The sequence below is a fragment of the Telmatherina bonti genome (genome assembly GCF_933228915.1).
Source record: "Telmatherina bonti genome assembly, chromosome: 20".
NCBI classification, from domain to species: Eukaryota; Metazoa; Chordata; class Actinopteri; order Atheriniformes; family Telmatherinidae; genus Telmatherina; species Telmatherina bonti.
In genome coordinates, this window is record NC_136618.1 from 17,241,493 (window position 1) to 17,262,607 (window position 21,115).

The 21,115-nt window shown below is 42.0% G+C and overlaps 3 protein-coding genes across 3 annotated transcripts in view; 2 read left to right on the plus strand and 1 right to left on the minus strand.

The window, feature by feature from the left end:
• Nucleotides 1-280, plus strand: part of usp12a (ubiquitin specific peptidase 12a) — an 11,384-nt gene extending 11,104 nt beyond the window's left edge. The window contains exon 9 of the mRNA XM_079260099.1: nt 1-280. This exon is cut by the window's left edge and continues 567 nt beyond it. The gene's annotated coding sequence lies outside the window, so the exon portion shown is untranslated.
• A 1,807-nt stretch (nt 281-2,087) lies between these two features.
• On the plus strand, nt 2,088-3,122 carry gpr12 (G protein-coupled receptor 12; the record flags this gene model as incomplete). Its single annotated transcript, XM_079259546.1, has 1 exon — nt 2,088-3,122. Exon 1 carries the CDS (start codon nt 2,094-2,096, stop codon nt 3,120-3,122), a length of 1,029 nt encoding a protein of 342 aa, XP_079115672.1. The 5' UTR covers nt 2,088-2,093.
• Nucleotides 3,123-6,994: 3,872 nt separating this feature from the next.
• On the minus strand, nt 6,995-20,668 carry wasf3b (WASP family member 3b). Its single transcript, XM_079259928.1, has 9 exons — nt 20,581-20,668; nt 15,287-15,443; nt 11,478-11,612; nt 11,157-11,310; nt 10,088-10,205; nt 9,637-9,818; nt 9,271-9,546; nt 8,428-8,741; nt 6,995-7,926 (listed from the first exon to the last, which is right to left on the minus strand). The coding sequence occupies exons 2-9, from the start codon at nt 15,417-15,419 to the stop codon at nt 7,769-7,771; spliced, it is 1,470 nt and encodes a 489-aa protein (XP_079116054.1). The 5' UTR covers nt 15,420-15,443; nt 20,581-20,668; the 3' UTR covers nt 6,995-7,768.
• Between the last annotated feature and the right edge of the window lie 447 nt (nt 20,669-21,115).

Here is a 21,115-nt window from a genome sequence, read left to right on the forward strand (position 1 = left end):
TAAACCAGGAGGAGTTTTTTGGTCATGGATGTTAAAGGATGATGAATGGGAGGTGGATGTCCTACTTGTAGGGCATACTGGGTTGTGTATTTCTACAGTGTACAGAATGGTATTTGTATAAATATTACAAGAAGATAATATCATTGGAAAATATTAGCGCTTGAGAAGATGTATTAACACTATGGTGCACTTTTGATACTGTTTTGTAGGTGTTGGCAAGCTTAATGTGAGGGTTTGCTTGAAAAGGCCTGTTGTGAAACGATCATTTTCTGTTTTAAAGAAAAAGAAATAAAGCCAGTAAGACTGATGGATGGCATACTCTCCTTTCTGAGTCCCACAGGTACATACTGATGACTCATAGGGGCTTAACGTCGCCCCTTAGCGGTATGTTCTGGTACTCCAGCTCTCCCATTGCAACAGGAGTTATTTTTAATCCATTCACACTGAACAGGCAGGTGATTTGGTAAAACGATCATCCGAGGTATTGCTGATGTGATCAGACATGCATACTAACAATTTACTGATCAGCCCAGATGACTCAAGAGGCATCGTTGCAGGGAATGTGATGAAGAAGATGGAGGACAGGGGAGCAGGAGAAGGAGGGAGGAGAGGATGCTGGCGGTGACACACATCAGGGTTGCTGTTAATAGCTCAGACAGGACCAGAATAGCCGGGCGTTGCAAGAGGAAAGTGAGCCTTTGCTTCCAGCATCTTCACATCTGACACTTGAGTCAGGATGAAAATAGGTGAGAAAAGCACTGAAGTTAACCATGCACAGCAGGTTAGGTATTCTGCATCTTCCATTGATCCAAAATAAGAAGGTAAATGAAGGATAAATGGATGGAAAAAACAAAACAAAAATGCGCCTGAAAATTCAACACAAATGCAACTTTTCTTGATACAGTATGGACAAGAAATTTAAGGAGTTTAACCAGTCTGACAGTCTAGTCCATCTGGGACTCCTCCTTCATGATCGACCCCCCCTCCTCCCCTCTCCTCCACACCTCCTGTTCCTCCCTCCCTTCCGCCGCTGCTCCACTCGCTGCTCCCTGCACAACCGCAGTCCACGGCGATGAGCCGTTAATGGCAGCACCGCTCCGCGCTCCTTTCTTCTTCCATCATCCCCCCTTTTTCTCCCCCAGAGCTGCGTCTCTGTCCGCCGGCGCTGCACCATCCGCATCACTAACATGGAGACACAAGGCCATCGTTCTTCCATCTAGACGGGAAGTCACACCTCACAGTCAAGGTAGGCAGGATGGAGGCGGAATGTGATCATTGAGCATCCTTCGCGTGCACAGCGAGGGGGGAAAAATGCAGCCTGTTTTTCCCACTCTTCAATCCATTTGCTGACGTGGAGCAGCTTGCGTGTTTCTCTAATGCAAGGTGCACAGGGTAAAGCAGCTGTGTGTGAGCAACCGGGCGAGATGCAGGCTGAAAGAGAGGTGTTTCCATGACGGGTGCGGTATCCACCGTGGAGAGCGGCTCTTTTCTCTTCTCTTCCATTTGCGTGAATTGTTGCAATCGCAACTGAAGGGCTATCGATCTCAGCTTTTTGTTGCCTGAAAGCTAAATGATACCGGCTATTTATGTTATCTTGCACTTCCTCTGACAATTAATTTATAAACAAAACTAAATGCGTGCGTTCTGATAGGTCTGCTGCTAAATTCCCAGAACAAAATGCATTACTTGTTAACAGTATTAAACTCATTTCAATGTAGGCTGATTATTACACCTTTGTTGCAGTATAGTTTCAATATTTAAAGAGTGGAAAAAAAAAGGAAAGAAATCGGTTTGGATGTATCTTAAGGCGTTTGGCTCCAACTTGCTCAGCAGCAGAATAAAGGTTAGCATGTGCTCCTGGGCTCACAGACCAATTGTACATACAGTTCCCCAAGCAAAATACCTCAACTGGCTGTGTTGTGGGATGACTTCATGTCTTGATAACATTGTAAATGTGATGCTGAACATGCAGAAGTGATATAGATAGAAGTGAAAGTGCAGAAATCTGGATCAAACAAACACTTTTACTTTTGTCTGCTTAACACCAGTGTAATGTGTGCATGTGTGTTTGGGAATTACAGACGGGGGCCACAATGAGTGAGGAGCCACCAGTCACCCCCAGCTGGCTGAGCCCTGACCCCACAGCGTGGGCCAGTGGAGGTGGGGGACTGATGGACAACAGCACCGGCCTGGGGACGTTTCCACCAGAAGGCTCCCTCCCGCCCAGTCAGCTGCCACTACTGGTCAACCCCTGGGACATAGTGCTGTGTACATCGGGGACTCTGATAGCATGCGAGAACGCACTGGTGGTGCTGGTGATCTGGCAGAACCCAGCTCTCAGAGCTCCCATGTTCCTGTTGATTGGCAGCTTGGCTCTGGCGGATCTGCTGGCCGGCCTGGGCCTTGTGCTTCACTTCACCTGTGCCTACTTGCTTCGCTCCGACTCGGCCCAGTTGCTGACCGTGGGCCTGGTGGTGGCCTCCTTCTCCGCCTCGGTCTTCAGCTTGTTGGCCATCACCATAGATCGCTACCTGTCGCTGTACTATGCCCTCACCTACAACTCAGAGCGGACAGCAGCCTTCACCTACACCATGCTGGTGCTGCTGTGGGGCCTCTCCTTGTGTCTCGGTCTGCTGCCGGTCACAGGAGTCAACTGCCTGTCAGAGGAGGCCACGTGCAGCGTGGTGCGCCCTCTGACAAAGAATAACATCGCTGTGCTGTCTGTCTCCTTTCTGCTGCTCTTCGGCCTCATGCTGCAACTTTACGTCCAAATCTGCAAGATAGTCATGCGCCACGCTCACCAGATCGCCCTCCAGCACCACCTCCTGGCTGCCACACCTCACTACGTCACAACCCGGAAAGGCGTGTCCACCCTTGCCATAATCCTGGGTACATTTGCGGCCTGCTGGATGCCATTCACTGTCTACTCCCTCATCGCAGACTACACTTACCCCCCACTGTACACCTACGCCACGCTGGTGCCTGCCACCTACAACTCTGTCATCAACCCAGTCATCTACGCGTTCAGGAACCAGGAGATCCAGAAGGCCCTGTGGTTGGTGTGCTGCGGCTGCGTGCCTGCGAGCGTGGCCCAGCGTGCACGGACACCCAGCGACGTCTGACTGAGCAGACCCAGGTGGGGGAAAAGAGAGGCGACCTGGGTCAGCTGTGCTCCTCGCTGGACACGTCCAGCCTGAAAGGGAGCATCAGCACGGAAGGTCAGGAGGAAGTGGCATCAGGCTGTTTGCTTCAGCTCCTGCTGGAAGCAAGCAATCTGGGCTTTCATTTGGAGCCTACAGGGGATGGATGTCGTATTTTCTTTTCCCACACTGATCATAGGGCAAAAGTAACTCACTGTCTTCCCCAGCAGATGCCACTAGGAGGGCTGCAACCCACCCCCCTATCCCACCCCTCCTGCTTAACTCGTGCCACGCCCTTTCACATTTCTGCAGAGAGCGTCACATGTTACAGGCAGCTGTATATACAATGTGCATACACTTAACGGCACTGTAGCTTTGGTTGGCACGTGCTTGTTTTCCTTCACGCAGCGGGAGGAATGATTAGTTTGCGCGTGCGTGATGTTGCACGGTGATGGGAGGAGAGGAGGGCAGAATACGCAGGCTTTTCCACAGCGAAGCCCGTCTGGAGCAGCATCACGGCGCTCCGCTGCTGCACTCTGGACGTGTGTCGAAAGCTAAACAGCCGCGGAGAGCTAAAAATAGACCCGATGGTCTCTGATCCGCGCTCCAACAGACGCCGAGGAAGAAACCAAGCCGCTCCTTCCCCTCGGCTCCCTCATCTTCTGTTCTTCTTTTCGCCATGGATAGTGCGTAAATGCGTTATAGTTCAGGAGGCTCAAGACAAAGTCCCAAACAGACAGCCACCCTCCCAGCATTAACCCCTTCTTGCATTTTATTGGTATAGAGGCATCAGACCAAATATGATTACCTTGATTATGTAATCTTACTGTAAATGCTCCTCTTTCACTTTTTGCAAGGAGATAGATTTGGACTTTTTTTTTTTTTTTTTTTTTGCCATTTTTAGCTGTTTGAATGATCTTAAAGTCATCTGCAGAACATCACCGAAGATCCAAATTAAATTAAATTTGCCACAAAAATAAAATTATATGTCATTTTTATCTGGAAATGCTAATTACCTTTACATTTGGCTTCCAAAATCTACGCCAGATCTAAACAGATCTAAATAGACTATTACTTCACTTTAATTTGCATGCAACAAGCACAGATCCACAGTTTCCTCCGAGTTTAGTGTGGTAGGTCACATGAACAGCTGCAGGCAATGCTCCACATATTCCTGATGTCATCATGACCTTTATAATTTGTTTATGTACAAAGTACCACTGTGTACCTCACATGTACAACATTAAAAGAGCTACAATTATTACTGCAAGGTCACAAGAGCTGCATCTTGTCAAAAAATATAGATTTTTTTTTTTAGTGTTTTATGTGCTGTATGGTGAAGATAAGTTTCAAGTTACAGCTTTGCTTTGATCTTGCTCGAGTCCCATGTAGTTTCTAAGCTGCTCTGAGTTAATCTTTTTTCTCTCAACAACATGGAAGTTGATTCTCTCTTCCTTAAGCTCATCTCAGCAATAACTAGCCTATGAATGGTAGTTATTTTTTAGATGTGAAGCAATACTCAGACAGCAATAACATCCACTTCCCACCTTGACTTTTTCCTGCGGAATAAAGTACCATAAAGTCCACTCGGAAGAGAGGATTTGTTGTGGAGAACAGGCTCAATGAGCCGTGAGTGATGCTTTGGTGATAGATACTCAGATGGCGGGATCATCCCTCCTGGGTGCGATCAAACGGCTCATTCATCATGGTGACATCACTGCCTCATTCCACCAAAAAACCCCATTTTGGGTTTCAATCCTTTGTCACATCGGGATGATATTGTGAACTTTTTTCCATTGCCTTTTTCCTTTTTGTAAGGATACAGAGTGTTGCAAAATCCCAAAAAACACCTGCGTGATTTGGGACTGTTTTCGTGCATCTGATGTGAGTTGCATGACCTCTGGGTGTGTGCATGTGTGTTTTGTTTATGAACCAGCAGCTCAGCAGACCATAATCTTGTCTCGTTGTGTTTGACTGTCACGTCCGGTTGACACCCTGACCTTAGAGGATAACAATGTCAGTCTTCCTGTCAATTCTGAGAGAAGTGGCCTCGTAACGTGTTTGTAGAGCTCCTCAGAGGGAGATGGGACTAGGAGGTGGGCGCTCCAGCACTTCAAGCCAAAGTGGAAGGGACTCTGAACGAGCTGCGATCCCAGTCCTGCTGTTTTCTGTCTCCTGTTTCACTTATATTATACTCTACTTTCAATCAATCTAGCTGAAGCAGGTGTCCGTTAAGTGACCTCTGAATGATCTAATGAGCTAAAAACGGCTACTTCCAAATACAAAGATAATGCTGTCTCTCCCTGTCAACCCCCCCCCCCCAAAAAACCCTTGAATCTAAGCAAACCCGATCGACCAAATTTGTGGACCCTCTTCATGTTTTTTGGCTTAACATCAAGAGGGGTGGAGGGTTGGTAAGGAAAGTTCAAATACAGCATTTTCTAAGCATGGAAATGTAGCTTGTGTATGTAAACTTGTGCAGTGTCAGGCTGAACCATGTTGTTATTTGATGAGCACCAAAGGGTCAGACTGGCACATCACAAACCATCACAAACTGTTATTACTTTACCTTTGGAGAAAAGTCTATTTTGTTATATTCATTGAAAAAAAAAGTTCTATTTTTTTTTTTCCACTGACCTGACTTCTTTGACTTCGTTCAGATTCTGATGTTGTACGAAATAACTGCGCTGTAAAGCCTTTTCTGAATGTAGTATTTATCTAAAATCCCCCCTCCCCTCTTGACACATTTGTTTCTGTAAATTAGGCATGCTGACGAGGGGGAACTTTCTACCACCCTGCATGGTGCTACCAAAGCTGGTCAATCTGGAGGCTGAGTTGCGTGGCACCATTTATTGTGAATGACATTTCTCCACCTTTTGCTGGTAATGTAAACAGTGTTCTGTAAGTTTTCACTTCCCTCGCTTTAATATGCAGCAGCGAATGAAAAGATATTTTGGCCGAGCAGAAGTTCCAGAAAAATCAAAACAAAATTGTCAGATTGGTGAATGTGAGTCTCTTGTGCTGAGATTATCTTTGCCGAACAGGTATGAACAAGGGCTTTGTATCCAAGAAAGGGGGGGAAAGACTGTGATGTTGGATGTAACACTTATCTGTAAACACACTTGTTAATCTAGATGGTTTCACAGTGTAATAGTACACCAAGATATGTGCAAAGCACTTCTTTTTTTTTTGTTTGTTTGTTTTTCTTTTGGGAGAAATTGTACCAGTGATGAGCTGTTAAACCAGCAGGAGGCTTGTCTTTCTGGTGGTTACTAATTTAGAGCTAAATAACAAAACACTCAAGGGCCTGTGAATGTGTGAGTGTATGTGCTTTGGGGTTGGAGATGGGGCGGTGCCACAGTAACAGCATCTCGTGTAGATGTACGCGTAGTTTTCAATGTGAAATGCACTTTATTTTTTTGATGAAAATGGCACAACAAATTAAGTATCTGCAAAATGAAACATATAAATGATAATCAACATGCACTAACTTAACTGAGATATTGTAAAAACATTTGTGTGAATGTGGTGTCTATTTTTCCAAAGTGTTAGTTGTACTTTTTATTGCTTTGGTTAGTTCACTCAATTGAGAGATCTTAATTTTCTATTAAAACAAACATGTGCTGTGCATAAAACTCCTGCTTCCACTGTTTTGTGTTTTTTTTTTTCTCATCCTCACAGCAGCTTACTGTCCTCTTTTTTTTTTGCACTCTACTGTTTCCTTGGCAACTCCCTTCATAGCTGTACTGTTACTATGGAAACTGAAGTCTTAGAGCCAGGTGTGTGTTGTCTCTATGATGAGAGCGGAACAGTAAAGAGACATGGCAGTCCAGGCGCAATACTTCATTCATGACTTTATTTCTCTCTGGGTGAGAGGTTACAGAGCTCATACTAGCATATACATGATCCTCGCCCCCTCCCCCCCATCCACACACACGGCAGTGACCAACTGTGGTAAGACTTTTTACGTATTATGCTCATCCATCACAGCATTTTAAATACTGGTCATTTGTTCAGAGGCCCGAGTCTGTGGCAAACTAAACTTGTCCATTACTTCCAGTTATATCCATAAATGGATTAAAAACTTGCCTTGTGATCTGCTACAAGTGTTTCAGTAAAAACATTTTTAAAAAAAAAAAAAGACAAGTACATTGGTTAGCCCAAGAGGAAAGTTTCTAATATATCTAACACGCTCAAGCTCTGACTACATGAAACAAGCACCCTCGCATGGTGTCTATAGTGTCACAGGAAGAGAAGCATCCACTGGGGTGTATTCACAATGCTTTAAAGTATCATCATAAAAGTCAAGAGTTAGATTTTTAAGTGGTCAGCATTAGTGTGAGCTAATAGTCTCTGTACAATGTTTTTTTGTTGTTGTTTTTTTTTAAAATTCTTTTTGCATATAGAATACACCCCCAGATTTCCAGTTTTGGACCATTCAGCTTATATCAACGTTCAGCATGTGATAGTGTGCAGGTTTATTTTGTGTTTTCAGGAACAAAGTCAGTGAAGAACCATGAATGTGACAAAGTGGAACTTCTTCCATGTGCGTGTGAGGTTGACTTGACTGTGTGTCTTACTGTGTGTCAGTGGTTACCCTACATAAATATTTTGCGTGTAAGCCCGTGTTAATCTGACCAGTCGTTCTCCTCCAACTCTGAGTCATCCTCTGAATCTGAGTATTCCACAGCAATGCGTCTCGACAGGATGGTGGCCACATCGTTCCCAACTGGTTCTCTCTTAGCCTGCTGCTCCTGCTGCTCCTGCACCTTTTTCAGCTGGATGCCTGCAGCAGAAATAGAAATGTCAAGCCAGGTTTTTAATAAAGACATTTCATTAAGGGTTCTCACTTCCAAAACATGAATTAATTCTATTAAAACACTAAAATAAAAAAGATACTTCTACATTATTTTGAAGTAAGGCAGCTTCAAATTTGTTATTAATGTCTTAAAATGAGGGAAAAAAAGTAATAAGGTGAAAAACACCTTGATCATTTGCCATGCATGAGGCACAGTATTTTACAAAAGCTAAATAACCTCGGTCATGCTTTTTAAAGCAGATCTGAAGCTCAGTGTTTCATTATGAGGCTTAAGTCAAGCTAGGAATCTGTTCTGTTGCAGACATACTTAAAAATCTGCTCATTTTAAGCATACATGAAATTCTGCAATGCAGAACATATCCAAAAAGAAGTGAATTTGTCATTAAAAAAAATGTTGCAATATAGATTTATAATCAAAGATAGTTTCAAATACAACATAAAATCAATGAGCACACAGGCAGATCTTACCCATACGTATAGCAGCCAGCAGATCACTGCGAGCGTCGTTGACCGCTGCGTTCTCAGCGGGTGGAACAGAGGACATCTTGTGGGCTATAGAGTGGGAGGCACCAGCTGTAAGGTGCAGAGGTGGAGGGCCAGGAGGAGGTGGAGCTGCCTGGGCTCCAGATACAGGTGGTGGAGGCGGAGCATAGCCCCCGCTGCCAGCCATCGGTCCAGGAGGCATGGGACCTCCAGGTGGCGAGGCGAAGGCTGTCTGGGCAGAAGGGATGAGAGGAGCTGGGGGAGGAGGAGGAGGACCGGTGTTTGCATAGCCGTCCATACTGTGGGACAGAATATAATGAGAGAGAATTAGCTGAGTGGATGAAAATAATTGCAGAGCTGTCCACTGTTACTAAGGTTTAAGAGTGAAGAATAATGATACTTTCCCACTAGGTGGCAGCATTACACCATATTTACAAAAGACAGGCTCATGTAAACGCCTCTTCACAGTCCATTATTATATATTACTATGAAATATATGAAAACTTAACAGTATCAAACAAACTGAGTTGGAAGCAGCTTAAAGTTGCTCATCCTCTCTCAGATAAATAAGCTAAATAACATGTTTACAGAGATGTTTAAATTAAGTGTTTCTTGGTTGCATTCATAAAATTCTCCCAGTTAACAACGTGACAAAAGAAAATGTCTCCAACTATTTATTTTAAGTATTAAATGTTTAAATATAGTGTATTTTATGCTGGTTGTCATGTTGACAATGAGATTGTTGACTTCGGAGTGGCTAAAATTATTCATTAAAAAAAGAAGAAAAAAAATCATTCGTGTATGTTAGCAAGTGAAGCCTTCATTTACCTGTAATCCATCGGTGGGAGGGACATAGAGCCACCATTCATAGCTTCAGCAGGAGGAGGAGGCAGTGGGACTTGGTGGTGGTGAGAACGTCCCAGTGTACCACCCTGATATGCGATCATAGTCCTGCCCCTGTTATCATGTTCACCTGCTCCACGAGTGGCATGTCCAGCAGCCATTTGAGCAGCAAGGATGCTGGGCGGAGGGCCAGAGTAGGTGTGGGCATGGCCGGCATGGTTCATGCTGTTTGGGTAGTGATGCTGATCCCCACCATGACCCCTGGTAAGGCAAAATAAAAAGACTGATATGCAACCAAAGCGTATGTCTTGTGATCACAATGAATAAACATCAGAAGGTGAACTCTGCTACCTGTTTTCTGGTGACATTGAGCCCTCAGAGGAAGCCCCTCTGTCTCTGTGTATGGTGTGCCGATGGTCCGGCCTCAGCTCCTTATCCAAAGCCATCATGTTCCACTCCTGCCGACGGTTCCTCGCCTTGCGGACCTTCTTAACCTCCCTCTGCAATGTCCCATCAACACAACGCCTCTGTTCCTGCAACAAAGAGAGTGAAAACAACTATCATTCAGGTCTTTTGGATCCACAGACAAACATACTGTCAACAGCGCCTTAAAGGAAGAAATTTGCTTTTTTTTTTTTTATTTGAGTTTCACTGGACACTACAGCATATTTCATGTATGAATCTGAGAGAGAATAGTGACCAGTAGGTAATTAAAATGTTAATACTGGACCTCAATAAATGGCAGTTGAATATTAAAACATGCAAAGTATCATCTGAGAATTACTCAAGGCCAGTACTGTACCTTCTGCTTCCTCTTTTCTTTCCTCTTGTCCTCAGTGTCCTGTAGCATCTTTTCTTTCCACAAGTCAAAGAAGTAGGACGGGTCTGTGTAGAATTTAAGTGCCTCTTTGTGGTCATCCCTACAGAAAAAAAAACACAGAAAAGTTTATGGAATGAAACAAAATTAAATTAAATGAAAACTATTTTATTAACACCAAAGGTGAACAATGATATGGAATGTTTTTTTTTAAATGTGATGCTGCTACATTAAGAAGAACTAATGCATTGTAAAGCCTAGTTAGGAATAAAATATGTAAAGTCCTGCATATTGACAAATAGTTAAAGTGGATGAGGTACATAGAAACAAAAGGGAATCGGTCTGCTGCACATTTTTATCCCAAAGATGTCAAAACTACAGATGACTGGACATAAAATAAAAGTGTAGTCAGGGAGGGGAGTTTAAATTCAGCCTCAGCATGTCAAATATATAATTCAGTCTTGCAGTGGAAAGCACTGTGAGGGAGCAGCTACAGCAGCTACACTACAAAGTATGAAAGATACCAACACAAAATCTGCTGTTCCACCAATAGATGCTACTTAGAGACTGGTGAAAGTTCAAATTTGATACAATACCCACTCAATACTATTGAATGTTTCTTTTAAAGTTGTATTGCTTCATGAATAGAGAAAAAAAGACCAGTAAATAAATTATAGCTAGAAGTAATTTGAGATTAAATATATATCAAAAGTATACAATGACTATATAACATTAACATAAGCAGCACAAAATGGATCAACTCGCTGACTAAAATTGTTCATGCCAAAAGAAAAAAAATTTCAATAATTTCATAACTCAACTAAACATTTCTGCTATTTTCATCAATCTGCTGTGTTCTGGTTTATATATAACCAGTATAAAACGTACTGCCGGCAAACAACTGTAAATATTCCAAACATACAAGTTGCTGGCAAGTTACAAGTTACATTTACTTGCAGGTTTAAAATTTTGTTGATCAAAGGAAATGGATCGGTGACTTTGCTGCAGGAAGGACATTGTGCTTGATGAGTGTGTACGAAGTGACAGCACTGACCTGTAAGGTGTGAGGATCGTCAGAGGTGGAGGTTTGTCGCTCACATTGTACATCTCTCTGACAGGATTGGGAACGCTACTCTTGGACACCACCTGCTGGTCCTGTGTGGTGGAGCTCTTAAAGGCCTTCCTCATGTTGATATCTTGCAGAGAAACTGAGAGCACAAGAAGAAAGACACAATGAAAGACTAACTATTGGCCTGCTGAAAAATAATAAGGGGAGACAGTAACAGAAAAACAAAAGAACATTCAGAAAACATGAAACTGATGGCTCTTTAAAAAATGACTAGCAGTCTGCAGTGCTTTCCACCCTCTGACCCACCTTCCTCCACAGTGGAATCCAACTGTGTGACTTTGACAGCCAATCGGTCGATCCGGTCCTGGAGAGAGTTGGCACGCATGTAGAAAGTGTTGGCTTCATTAAAAAGCTCCCCAAATATGTCCTCTGCATGTTTACCTGGGAAGAAAAAGCAGGAGGATAAACAGATGGGAAATTTGAGGAAAATGACTCTTTAAATCTTTATCTGGAGTCAAGTAAGTCCACCCAGAAACTGAAGCCAAATCAATACAATGATTATGTCACACAACATGACACTAGAGTATGAGGACCTGTGCGGGAAATGATCACTAATACTGGTTCACATTGCAACATCCTTATGAATAATTTAACATCAACCAAATATAAATAAACCCAATTGAAATGTGTATGTTTGAGTCAACCCAGTAACCAAAATGCAACTGTATTTGTTTCCTGATGTCATAATAGTCTCAGCTTTTTAAAGGTGACCCTCCTATCAATAATGAAAACGTAACGTCAAGGTTTTTCATTTTAAGCTTAGCCTAGGAAAGTACAATAAGATCCCTTTTTTCTGACCAACTGCTGTTGGCGCAACATGACAAAGGGTTCATCAAAATAACAAGCAACACTTCGATACAAAGTCTTCTGTTATTCCATTAATACATATTTTTTCAAAATAAATGCTGTCAACTTTAAGTGACACGTCAAATGAGACTGTAAGAGCTGCCATATCATGTCCGCAGACTACAAAGTGCATTGCCTCAGGTATTGTGCAGCATCCGGCTGTAAACGAGCTTGTTCAGGTTAAAATCTAGAATCAGGAGGACAGGTCTGGAAGATTGGAGCTGGGCTCACAGCTGCTTCGTTCACTGTCACTACTGAAATGAACATAAAAGCCAAACAAGAGTTTTATAATCATTTATAATTCATCCTGAGAGTTTTACTGCTGCTTTCTGCACGATGTACCCCCCTCTCCAGTCCCCACCCTCTCACACACACAAAGTAGAAGAGCAATAAAACATCCTGGTGGCAGCTCAGCAGCTTGAGTGTAGTCATAAAAGGTCAGTAGGTGCCCAGAACGTGTGCCAAAGAAGGACTACATTTACATTATTATAATAATACATTTTTATTTAAAAGTGCCTTTCAAGGATACTTTACAGGACTGAAAAATAAAACAGTAGAGAATACAACCAACATGCAACATACACAAAGAGGACAGTATAAAGAAACCAATGAAGAGATGAATGATTGGCAGAGTATTTGCCATTCAGTGGTTACATGTGGTATGCAGTCTTTAACAGGTGAGTTTGGAGTCTGGATCTGAATATGTCAAGAGTGTCAGAGTTCCTGATGCCTGGTGGCAGAGAGTTCCAGATCCAGGGAGGAGAGCAGCTGAGGGCTCTGCTCTCCATGGTGCTGAGGGGAACAGTGAGGTGTATGGGAGAGGAGGATGTGAGGTCATGAATGGCCTTGAAGCCACAGAGAAAGAATTCCAGGTAAATTTGATGGAATACCAGGAGCCAAAGGAGTTTGTGTAGGATAGGGGTGATATAATGATACTAGGGAGTTTTAGTGATGATGCAAGCAGCTGAGTTCTGAACCAGTTGGAGCTGATGGATCGACTTTTAATTAAGGCCAAAAGAGGAAAGAGTTGAAATAATCAAAATGGGAAATGACAAGACTGTGGAGTAGGATAGTAACAGTAGGGGGGAATGAGAAGGGCAGATGCAATTGACGTTTCATGGGTGAAAATATGCAGACAGGGTAATTATTAATGTAATACTGGCTTGACAATGTGCTGATGAGAATGACACCCAGACTCTTAACCTGGGGGGGAAAAGGGAAACTGGTGAGCTGTCAGTGGTCAGGGATACGCTGTGAATGGAGAAAATAACAGCCAGCTACAATAAGTTGATCACAAGTGATTTTTTTTGGTTTGTTTCAGTGCTTCAACATGGTTGGAAACCAGACCGGAAGGGCCTATGAAATGATTGAAGTTGAGTGGCAATTCTTGTTTTGTGAATTTTGCCAACGAATGGTGAGTTAGAGATGTAGTTGAGGATACTGATGTTGTTGAACCAAAGAAGGGACAGCTGCAGTTTTGAATATTAATACAACAATACCAGTGGTGAGTGACGAGTAAATAATGGTGGTTATGAAGGGTAGCAGAAGAGTCCTGGGCCATCCCTGAAACCAGCTTGAGTGATCAGATCTGAATCCATGCTCAACCTGAGCGTTCACAGCTGTATTTAGCTCTGTCCTTTTTCAACTGGATTTCACCAGGATGTATGTTAGGACCAAATTTAAGCAGCCTCAAAGATCATGTTTATGAGCTACGCCAGAACTCACACAACATGGCCGGGATTGACATTGCTTGTGTCAAAGAGGACATTCAAGAATCACAACCAGTAGCCATGGCGCCTAATGAATATCTCCTCAATAACTAAGGTTATGATCATCAGTGAAGCCTGGAAAACTTTCTGGCATATATTAACTATTTTAGTTCTAAACACAGTTCACGTCTGTATGCTTGACACATTGTTTAGGGAAAAAAGTGCAGGCAATAGCTAAGATTTCCCTACTGTGGAAAAATATGGGCAGGAGAGGAAGTAGCCAACATGTGTCAAAAACTATTTGAGCCAGTACTTAAAGAGCCCAAAACATAGTAAAATTGATCTGTAGTAAAATGAAAAGACAAAACAACATATTAAAAACAACGTGAGTAGCTTTAGTATAGTTCTAATAGAATAACAGAACACTTACTGTAATGCTATGTTATATGTAGAATGGAAAACACAAGGGCTATTTTTGTCTTGTTTGCTGACAGGATGGGCTGCAGGAAAAACATTTAGAGGAAGGAAGAATCACAGATCCGGCACGCCGAGCCCGTCAACTCTGACCTCTCTGGAGGACTCTTATGGTCCACTAGCACAAGAACCAACACATTATACACAGCCTCTACATATTCTCCATAGGACTTGTGTTAACATTTATATTTAACTTGCACAGCTGCTGCTGAAAGGCCCACTCCCACTGCAGGAACTTGACACAATCAGAGGCAGACAGAATCAATGTGACTGCGCCAAAAAGGGGAAAAAAAAGGACTGATTCTAATTTATGCTGCTGAAGTTCACCGCAAACTTTCAACAAGGTTAGTGTGAGAGCAGGAAAATGGGTGCAGCTGAGGATAAATGGCTAAAGGATAGCATCTAAATGAAAACACATTAATACACTGCTGACGAGTATGAAGGATATGGAAACAGATGATGGAAGATAGATGCTTTTTGCGCTGTAATTACTGTCCAGTACATCTGCAGTAAGCATAAAAATCAATAAATATGCACACAAACAGCTTTCACACATATAAACACGCATACTAACACATACATAAAGTGTAACTGCACAGTCACATGTCAACAGCTGGGCAGATAGGATCGTTTTTGCAGCGCCGTCTAAAAGGATTACATTTCAATGCTCCATGTTCCAGTGCGAGTCTGCTGTAAAGCCTGCTGCTAGCCCTGTGACCCCCAGCCCCGTAACTATGACAACATCCAAATCAATCACAGCTTCGGGATTAATAATGAGAGCATGTGATGTTGTACAGCTACAAAGAGGCTACACACAGTGAAGACATCATCACACTGAGCTTAGTGGGGTTGCAGCCAGAGGATGCAGTTTTGGTGTAACACTTTCACAAAAAAAGAAGAAAAAAGTGAAGAAAAAAAAAATTTGAGTTTTGTTGGTGTTCTCTTCTCTCCACATTTGAAACTTTAAGCAGTAGTTTGTTTACAGGAAATCCTGGGTGTTTGTGTGGTTGAGTATGTGAGTCTTACTGAGGCTGCTGAGCTGACGAATGATGGCAGAGAGCGTGTTGTTCATCACACACTCCAGCTCACTGCCGATGCCCTCGGGCAGCTCCCCTCGGCAGAGGTGACGCGGCTCGATGTTCCTCTTCACCAGCGGCATGGTGAGGTGTCACACCGACACAAACTGCAGGGAAACACAAACACACACCGAATGAGATGTAGATGCAGCTGGTCAGCATCTAATTTGCTGAAGTGTTAATGAACAGGATATCGATTAAACTCCTAATTGCATCCATGATGAATGCTGTGATTGATATGTCGAATCAAGGCAATGTCAGAATTCTCAAGAGCCACCACTAAATTACTTGCTTATTCAGTCCAGTTACACGACAAATCAAATGAGGTTAAATGAGAATTATATATTGATTTAAAAGCTGGAAACATGAAAGTTTTAATTGTATTTACTTATTTTATTATTATTATTCTTTTCATTCAGCGGTGGCTTGGAGACTGGTATCTTTTATTTTTCTTAAAGGCGTACCTGCAAGTAATGTAACTACTGACTTCTGTCATCATCAAGAAACTAGAAGTTCCTTCATCATCCACTTCAGCTTATCTTGCTATAATATGTTAACTGTTTCAAATGAAGCCATCTATAATGTGCTTATAACAAGCAAGCAACCAATCAAAATAAAATAAGGATGAACGTGTAGTTTGAAGTGAAGAGGTAAACCGTAGTTATGGATTTGCATAAAAATAAGTATCAAAATCAGAAGAGACAGAAGAAAAGCAAGTGGAACAGTATTATGTATTGCGATGGGGAGGGTCTTGCAAGTGTGCTGAAGTGTTGCTACTGCATGCAGTTTTAAACAGACATGCCACAGCTGTAAAGTCTGAATCAAATGCAATGAAAGAGGAATCGATAGAAATTTTATAGTTTTTTTGTTTCCCCTTTGGGCCTGGTTGCCTGTCTTAAAATACATATATAAATTTCTAAATCAATCCTTCTTTTAAATGCTAACATAACAGCTAAATTAAATAAATTTCTTCAAGAAGCTCTTGTAGGACCACAGAAAATCAATCTTATTTGTATTATTACCTGATTCACATGCATCTTTTCACATCTTACCCTGCTAGTTAGTCTATTGTCTTTCAGTTTTATTTATAGTTACTCCTCTACTCTCTTCTGCACTGTAATTCTGTCCGACAAGACTCGGCAGAGGGGATGCAGTTGAAGTGGAGATACAATTATTCAAGCAGACAAAAACTATATTACTACACGTGCAACTGAACACTCCAACAAGACTTGATAAATAATGAGGACAAAAAGATGTTAGAACCAAAAGTCTGGAAGCTAGGCTCCAATATGTGGACATTTCACTCCATGTGGCAGCAATAAGCTTCGCTACTGATGTTAGGAAAACTCTAGAAGCTCTTGAGATGATAATCTTGCATTTGTATTCCAAAATAGGATAACACGGAAAAAGGGAAAAGCTTTGTCAACCGTAATGTGTATATTTGAAAAAGAGCCAGGGTGTAAGTGCATGCATCACGATGCCAAAAATGTCAACCACACGGAAACAATCTGTTGTTTTGCTTCTTCTGTTTTTTTTCTTGCTATTTCAGTGGTTCTTGTCAGAAGTAACAGTTCATTACAAGGTCTGATTTTTTTGTTGTCCCTCTGCAGAATCAGTATTTGTCTTGAATGAAAAAGAAATGTGGGTGGGATTTTGACCACAGAGCTGAGAGTGATGACCAACAGAGTGCCAAAGCAAGAAGACTTCTGGCAACCAGCAGAGAGATTAAAGCATTAGTGATAGGAAGATACAGCGTGCCAGCTAATCCTAGGCCAGCTTGTCACAAGCCCAGCTGGAAAACTGACACAACCAGAGATTGTGGTAAACACCGAAAACAAGGGAAAAATAAATACACCCCAAGGAAAAACTCAAAGCTTCATGACTTTCTCCTGATGACAGACAGCGCTGAGTCGTTTTGCCCACACCCCCTCCAACTCTGAACTTAATTGCCGAAATTAAATTCTGATGACTCTCTGATCGGACACGCCGAACTCTCTAGTTTAAAGGACTACAAGCAGTTCCTAAAAGCAAGAAAAATCCCAGGCAACATCAGAGCAGCCATCTTATTAGTGTCTCTTCCTGCTTCCTGTTTTTGAAGAGCAAGTCTACGTCCTGTACATCTCTCCTTCCTGTCTGGAACAATAAAGCTATGGCTCAAGTAGCGGCCAGGAGGACAGACAGAAACACATCCTTTAACAATCATTCAGTTCTTGCACAGCCTTCAGAAATGAATTAGTCCAGACTTTAAAAAAAATAAATAAATAAAAACAAATGCACAAAAATCACTGGAGAAAAGCAGGTTGGAAAGACACAGGGGATCTGGCAGTCAGACAGAAGTCTAATAATAGCAGACAGGTAAACGAAACACAAAAATACCTCACTGAATGTGAATAAAGCAACACCTCTACAAAATATTAACTTTTCAAATACGCATCCTTTTTATTTCTTAAACCCTTACCTCATGAGAGAATAAGTAAAAACAAGTAAAGACTTGAATTAAATCCTAAATTCACACAATGAGAGTCTGTAATAGTAGTGTAATAACCTCTACCATTACAGAACCTATCATTACACTTGTCAACAAAAGACAAGACCCACTTGTTTTTCAATTCCATGCCAATTCCCACCAGCAGCTCCTTCTTTCTCAGTGAGCAAACCCTTGCTAAATGCAACAGCATAAAGAAAAAACCAGAGTTAAATTACATAATCATGTGTAACAATCGTAAGTGTATAAAAACTTCTTTTACACAAATATAGAGGTGGAGCTTTTTGCATAAATATTATGAAAACATTGGGCATCTGTGGTATAGAAATGAGGTGATGCAAATGAGAAAATTGCATGTTTTTGCTTGCACTGGCTTGCATGACAATCACACTGATGAGGCGAAATAATGAGCGAGTGGGGGACGAGTGGGAGGAGGAACAGGCCTTGTCTGCTTGTGAGACATGAGGAGAAAGTAAAGGGAGGATGCGTGAGAGACACCAAGAGGGATAAAAGTGTGACAGATAAGATAGAGTAAATAAGACTGTGTGTGTAAATTAAGATTGTGTGTAAAATAGGGAACAAATTGTGTGTGTTTATGTGCTTGTGAGGAAGAAAGAGTGGATCAAGTGGGGGAGGGGTTTAAACAGGGACCTCAGGGAAGCCACTCAAAGGTTCCCGGGACAATAGAGCTCCGTTCACACGGCAACAGCACTAGCACTCCCATGCATCCTCCCCTCCTCCTCTTCGACCTTTTTTAAGGCCCCCTTTACTCAAGCAATGAAAGCATAGCCAGCAAGCACTCCTCCTTCATCCTCCACTCACTGAGGAAGGAAGACAGGGAGTTTAATGCCTGAGCTTAAACCAACAGCTCCCATCAAACTCATATTCTCTTTCTCTCACATTTATTTTGCCAGGCTCCTCCTGAGCATCATGTGTTTGGAGGCTTTAATTATTACTACACAACATGTAAATGTAGCCATTTAGCTGAACAAATAAGTTCCAACACACCAGGCAGGCTCTCAAATGTCCCATTAGCTGCATGTAAAAAGCCCCATCAGCAGCAAAAAATGCCTTTGATCCTCAGAGATGTGACATTCAGACTGCATCCGGGGTAAAACACACTTCCCCTGTGACTCCTACAAAACGCCCACATTTCTCCACCGACATGTAGTGATGGATGGTGGAAGCCTTTACTACAGATGTGAGAACTCCATTAAGTTCTGAAAAGGGGAGTCATTACCAATTTATGTGCCTAGTGGAGCTTCTTGTGTCAGAGGCTTATTTGCTTGTTCTGATATTATGAATAATGCAACCTGGATTACGTCAGGTCACACTGCCCCAAATAGGAAGTTAAAATAAATCCTGACGTGACTGACTACCCTGTCTGCTTTTTCCAATATTAGTCACAGACACACACACAGTAGAATCCAGGTAGAACTAAACTAAATAATGGATGCTGCCGAGCTATCTTTAAAAAAATATTTTATTCTTTTGTTTTTACTTCTTTTCTAGGCCCAGAAAGCTTTGCAATAATTCAATAATATGTTTAGGTAGCCTGGAAAAAAATAGCAATGTTATTATTTTAAAGTCCCACAAAATTGTCCAAAATAATATTTCACTTCAAAATTTGAAATAGAAACAAGGAAAATATCCAGAACTTTTAATGTGATTTTTTTTCCTTTAAGGATGTGGTACATCTGAACAAATTCAGTGTCTTTGCACCTGTCACTCAGTCTTAACACTGGATCCCTTCAGTAAATCTTCAGGATTATTCTTGCTCAAATACCTGACTTATTTATGCAAATGAGGCCTTAATGTGTTATAAGTCTAGTGGATAATACAGCAGGCCAAGAAACCATTTGATTTGTGGTTGGTTAGGTAAACCTTTTATTTTCCAATGGTTCTTTAAGAAAAAATCTAAAACTAGCTGGAAAAAAGATTTGTGATGGACAGATTGATAATGAGAAATATCAAAACATTTAAATGTCATGTTTTCTTTGTGTTTCATTTCACAGATTATGCTGCAGATGAAAAAATTGGTCTAAATGTTGATTTGTTGTAGCCCACTATAATAACAGCAAGGTGTCACAACCAGTAACTTTTAAAAAACTGACATCAATCCTTTGTTTAAAAAATATTTCAAAACGTCAACAAATGACAACAGCACGACATAGTGGAGTTATTTTTAAAATACATTTTTCAGTGCTTCATGTCTACATTCTCACTTTGTCCACAATCCCTTTTCTCTGCCCTCAGGCTGATGAATATGAACACTCGTGCACGCTCATTCACAGAAACATACACGCGCGCACACACAGGCGTAAATTGATGGCAACAGCGATCAATCACTGTTCCGCACCGTCGCTTCCCGTTACCGACGGACTGACCCACATCTGTTCATCCATCTCGGTTCCTGCGACTTTATGTACTGCTTTCAAATAAATCTGAGGTTTTTGTTTAAAATAGATACAAAACGCTAAGGGTTCAGCCGGTGATATTTATCTCATGAAAACGCTTTAAAGTTACACAGCAACGAGAATAATATTCAGTGTTACAGAATTTATAGTCCGTGTATTATGATGATATGGGGGGGGTCTTCTCTAACTGACCACTTGGTTAGCTAGCATTTGACCAGTGGTCGGTTACTTAGTTTGGACAAAAGCTACGAGGGTCAACAGAAATATGCATTTAAATCTCGTAATGATAATGAAGAGTCTTACTATTTGGTTTAAAAAGTACCACGAGGCCCTCACCAGTACCTGAATTATTAGAAGAAATCAGCCCGTCCGCATGTCCCGTTAGATACTCCTATTAGCTCCTCTGCCATCCTGTATCCTCAGCCCGTCTGGCTACTCTGGGGAAAATCCTTTGAGGACGGGGACACGCCCCACTTTGCTTGATCAACTAATCATATCTCCAGACAGAAGATTTAATGCGTGATTGGCGTTCATATTAACCAATAGAATATCTTTACCGTTGTTATTGACAGGGAACCTCCCGGATTGAAAGCGTAGCCGCGAATGAAGGGGGCGGGGCAACAGTTGGGTGTTGCTGAAGATTTTATTTTTCATTCAACTTCCCTTAGCTATTACAATAGGCGTTATAAATTAGGCGTTTGACGAATCGACGATCTTCTTAAATAACGAGTAATTAGTGCAGTGCAGCTGCAGAAGTCTGTAGGGGGTTAGTAGGTTATCAGGTACAGATTCAGAGACGGGGTGACAGTACCGTATAACAAAAATAGCTGGGCCAGCATCTTGAAGGTTCAGTGAAAGGACTAGCTATTTTTAGATC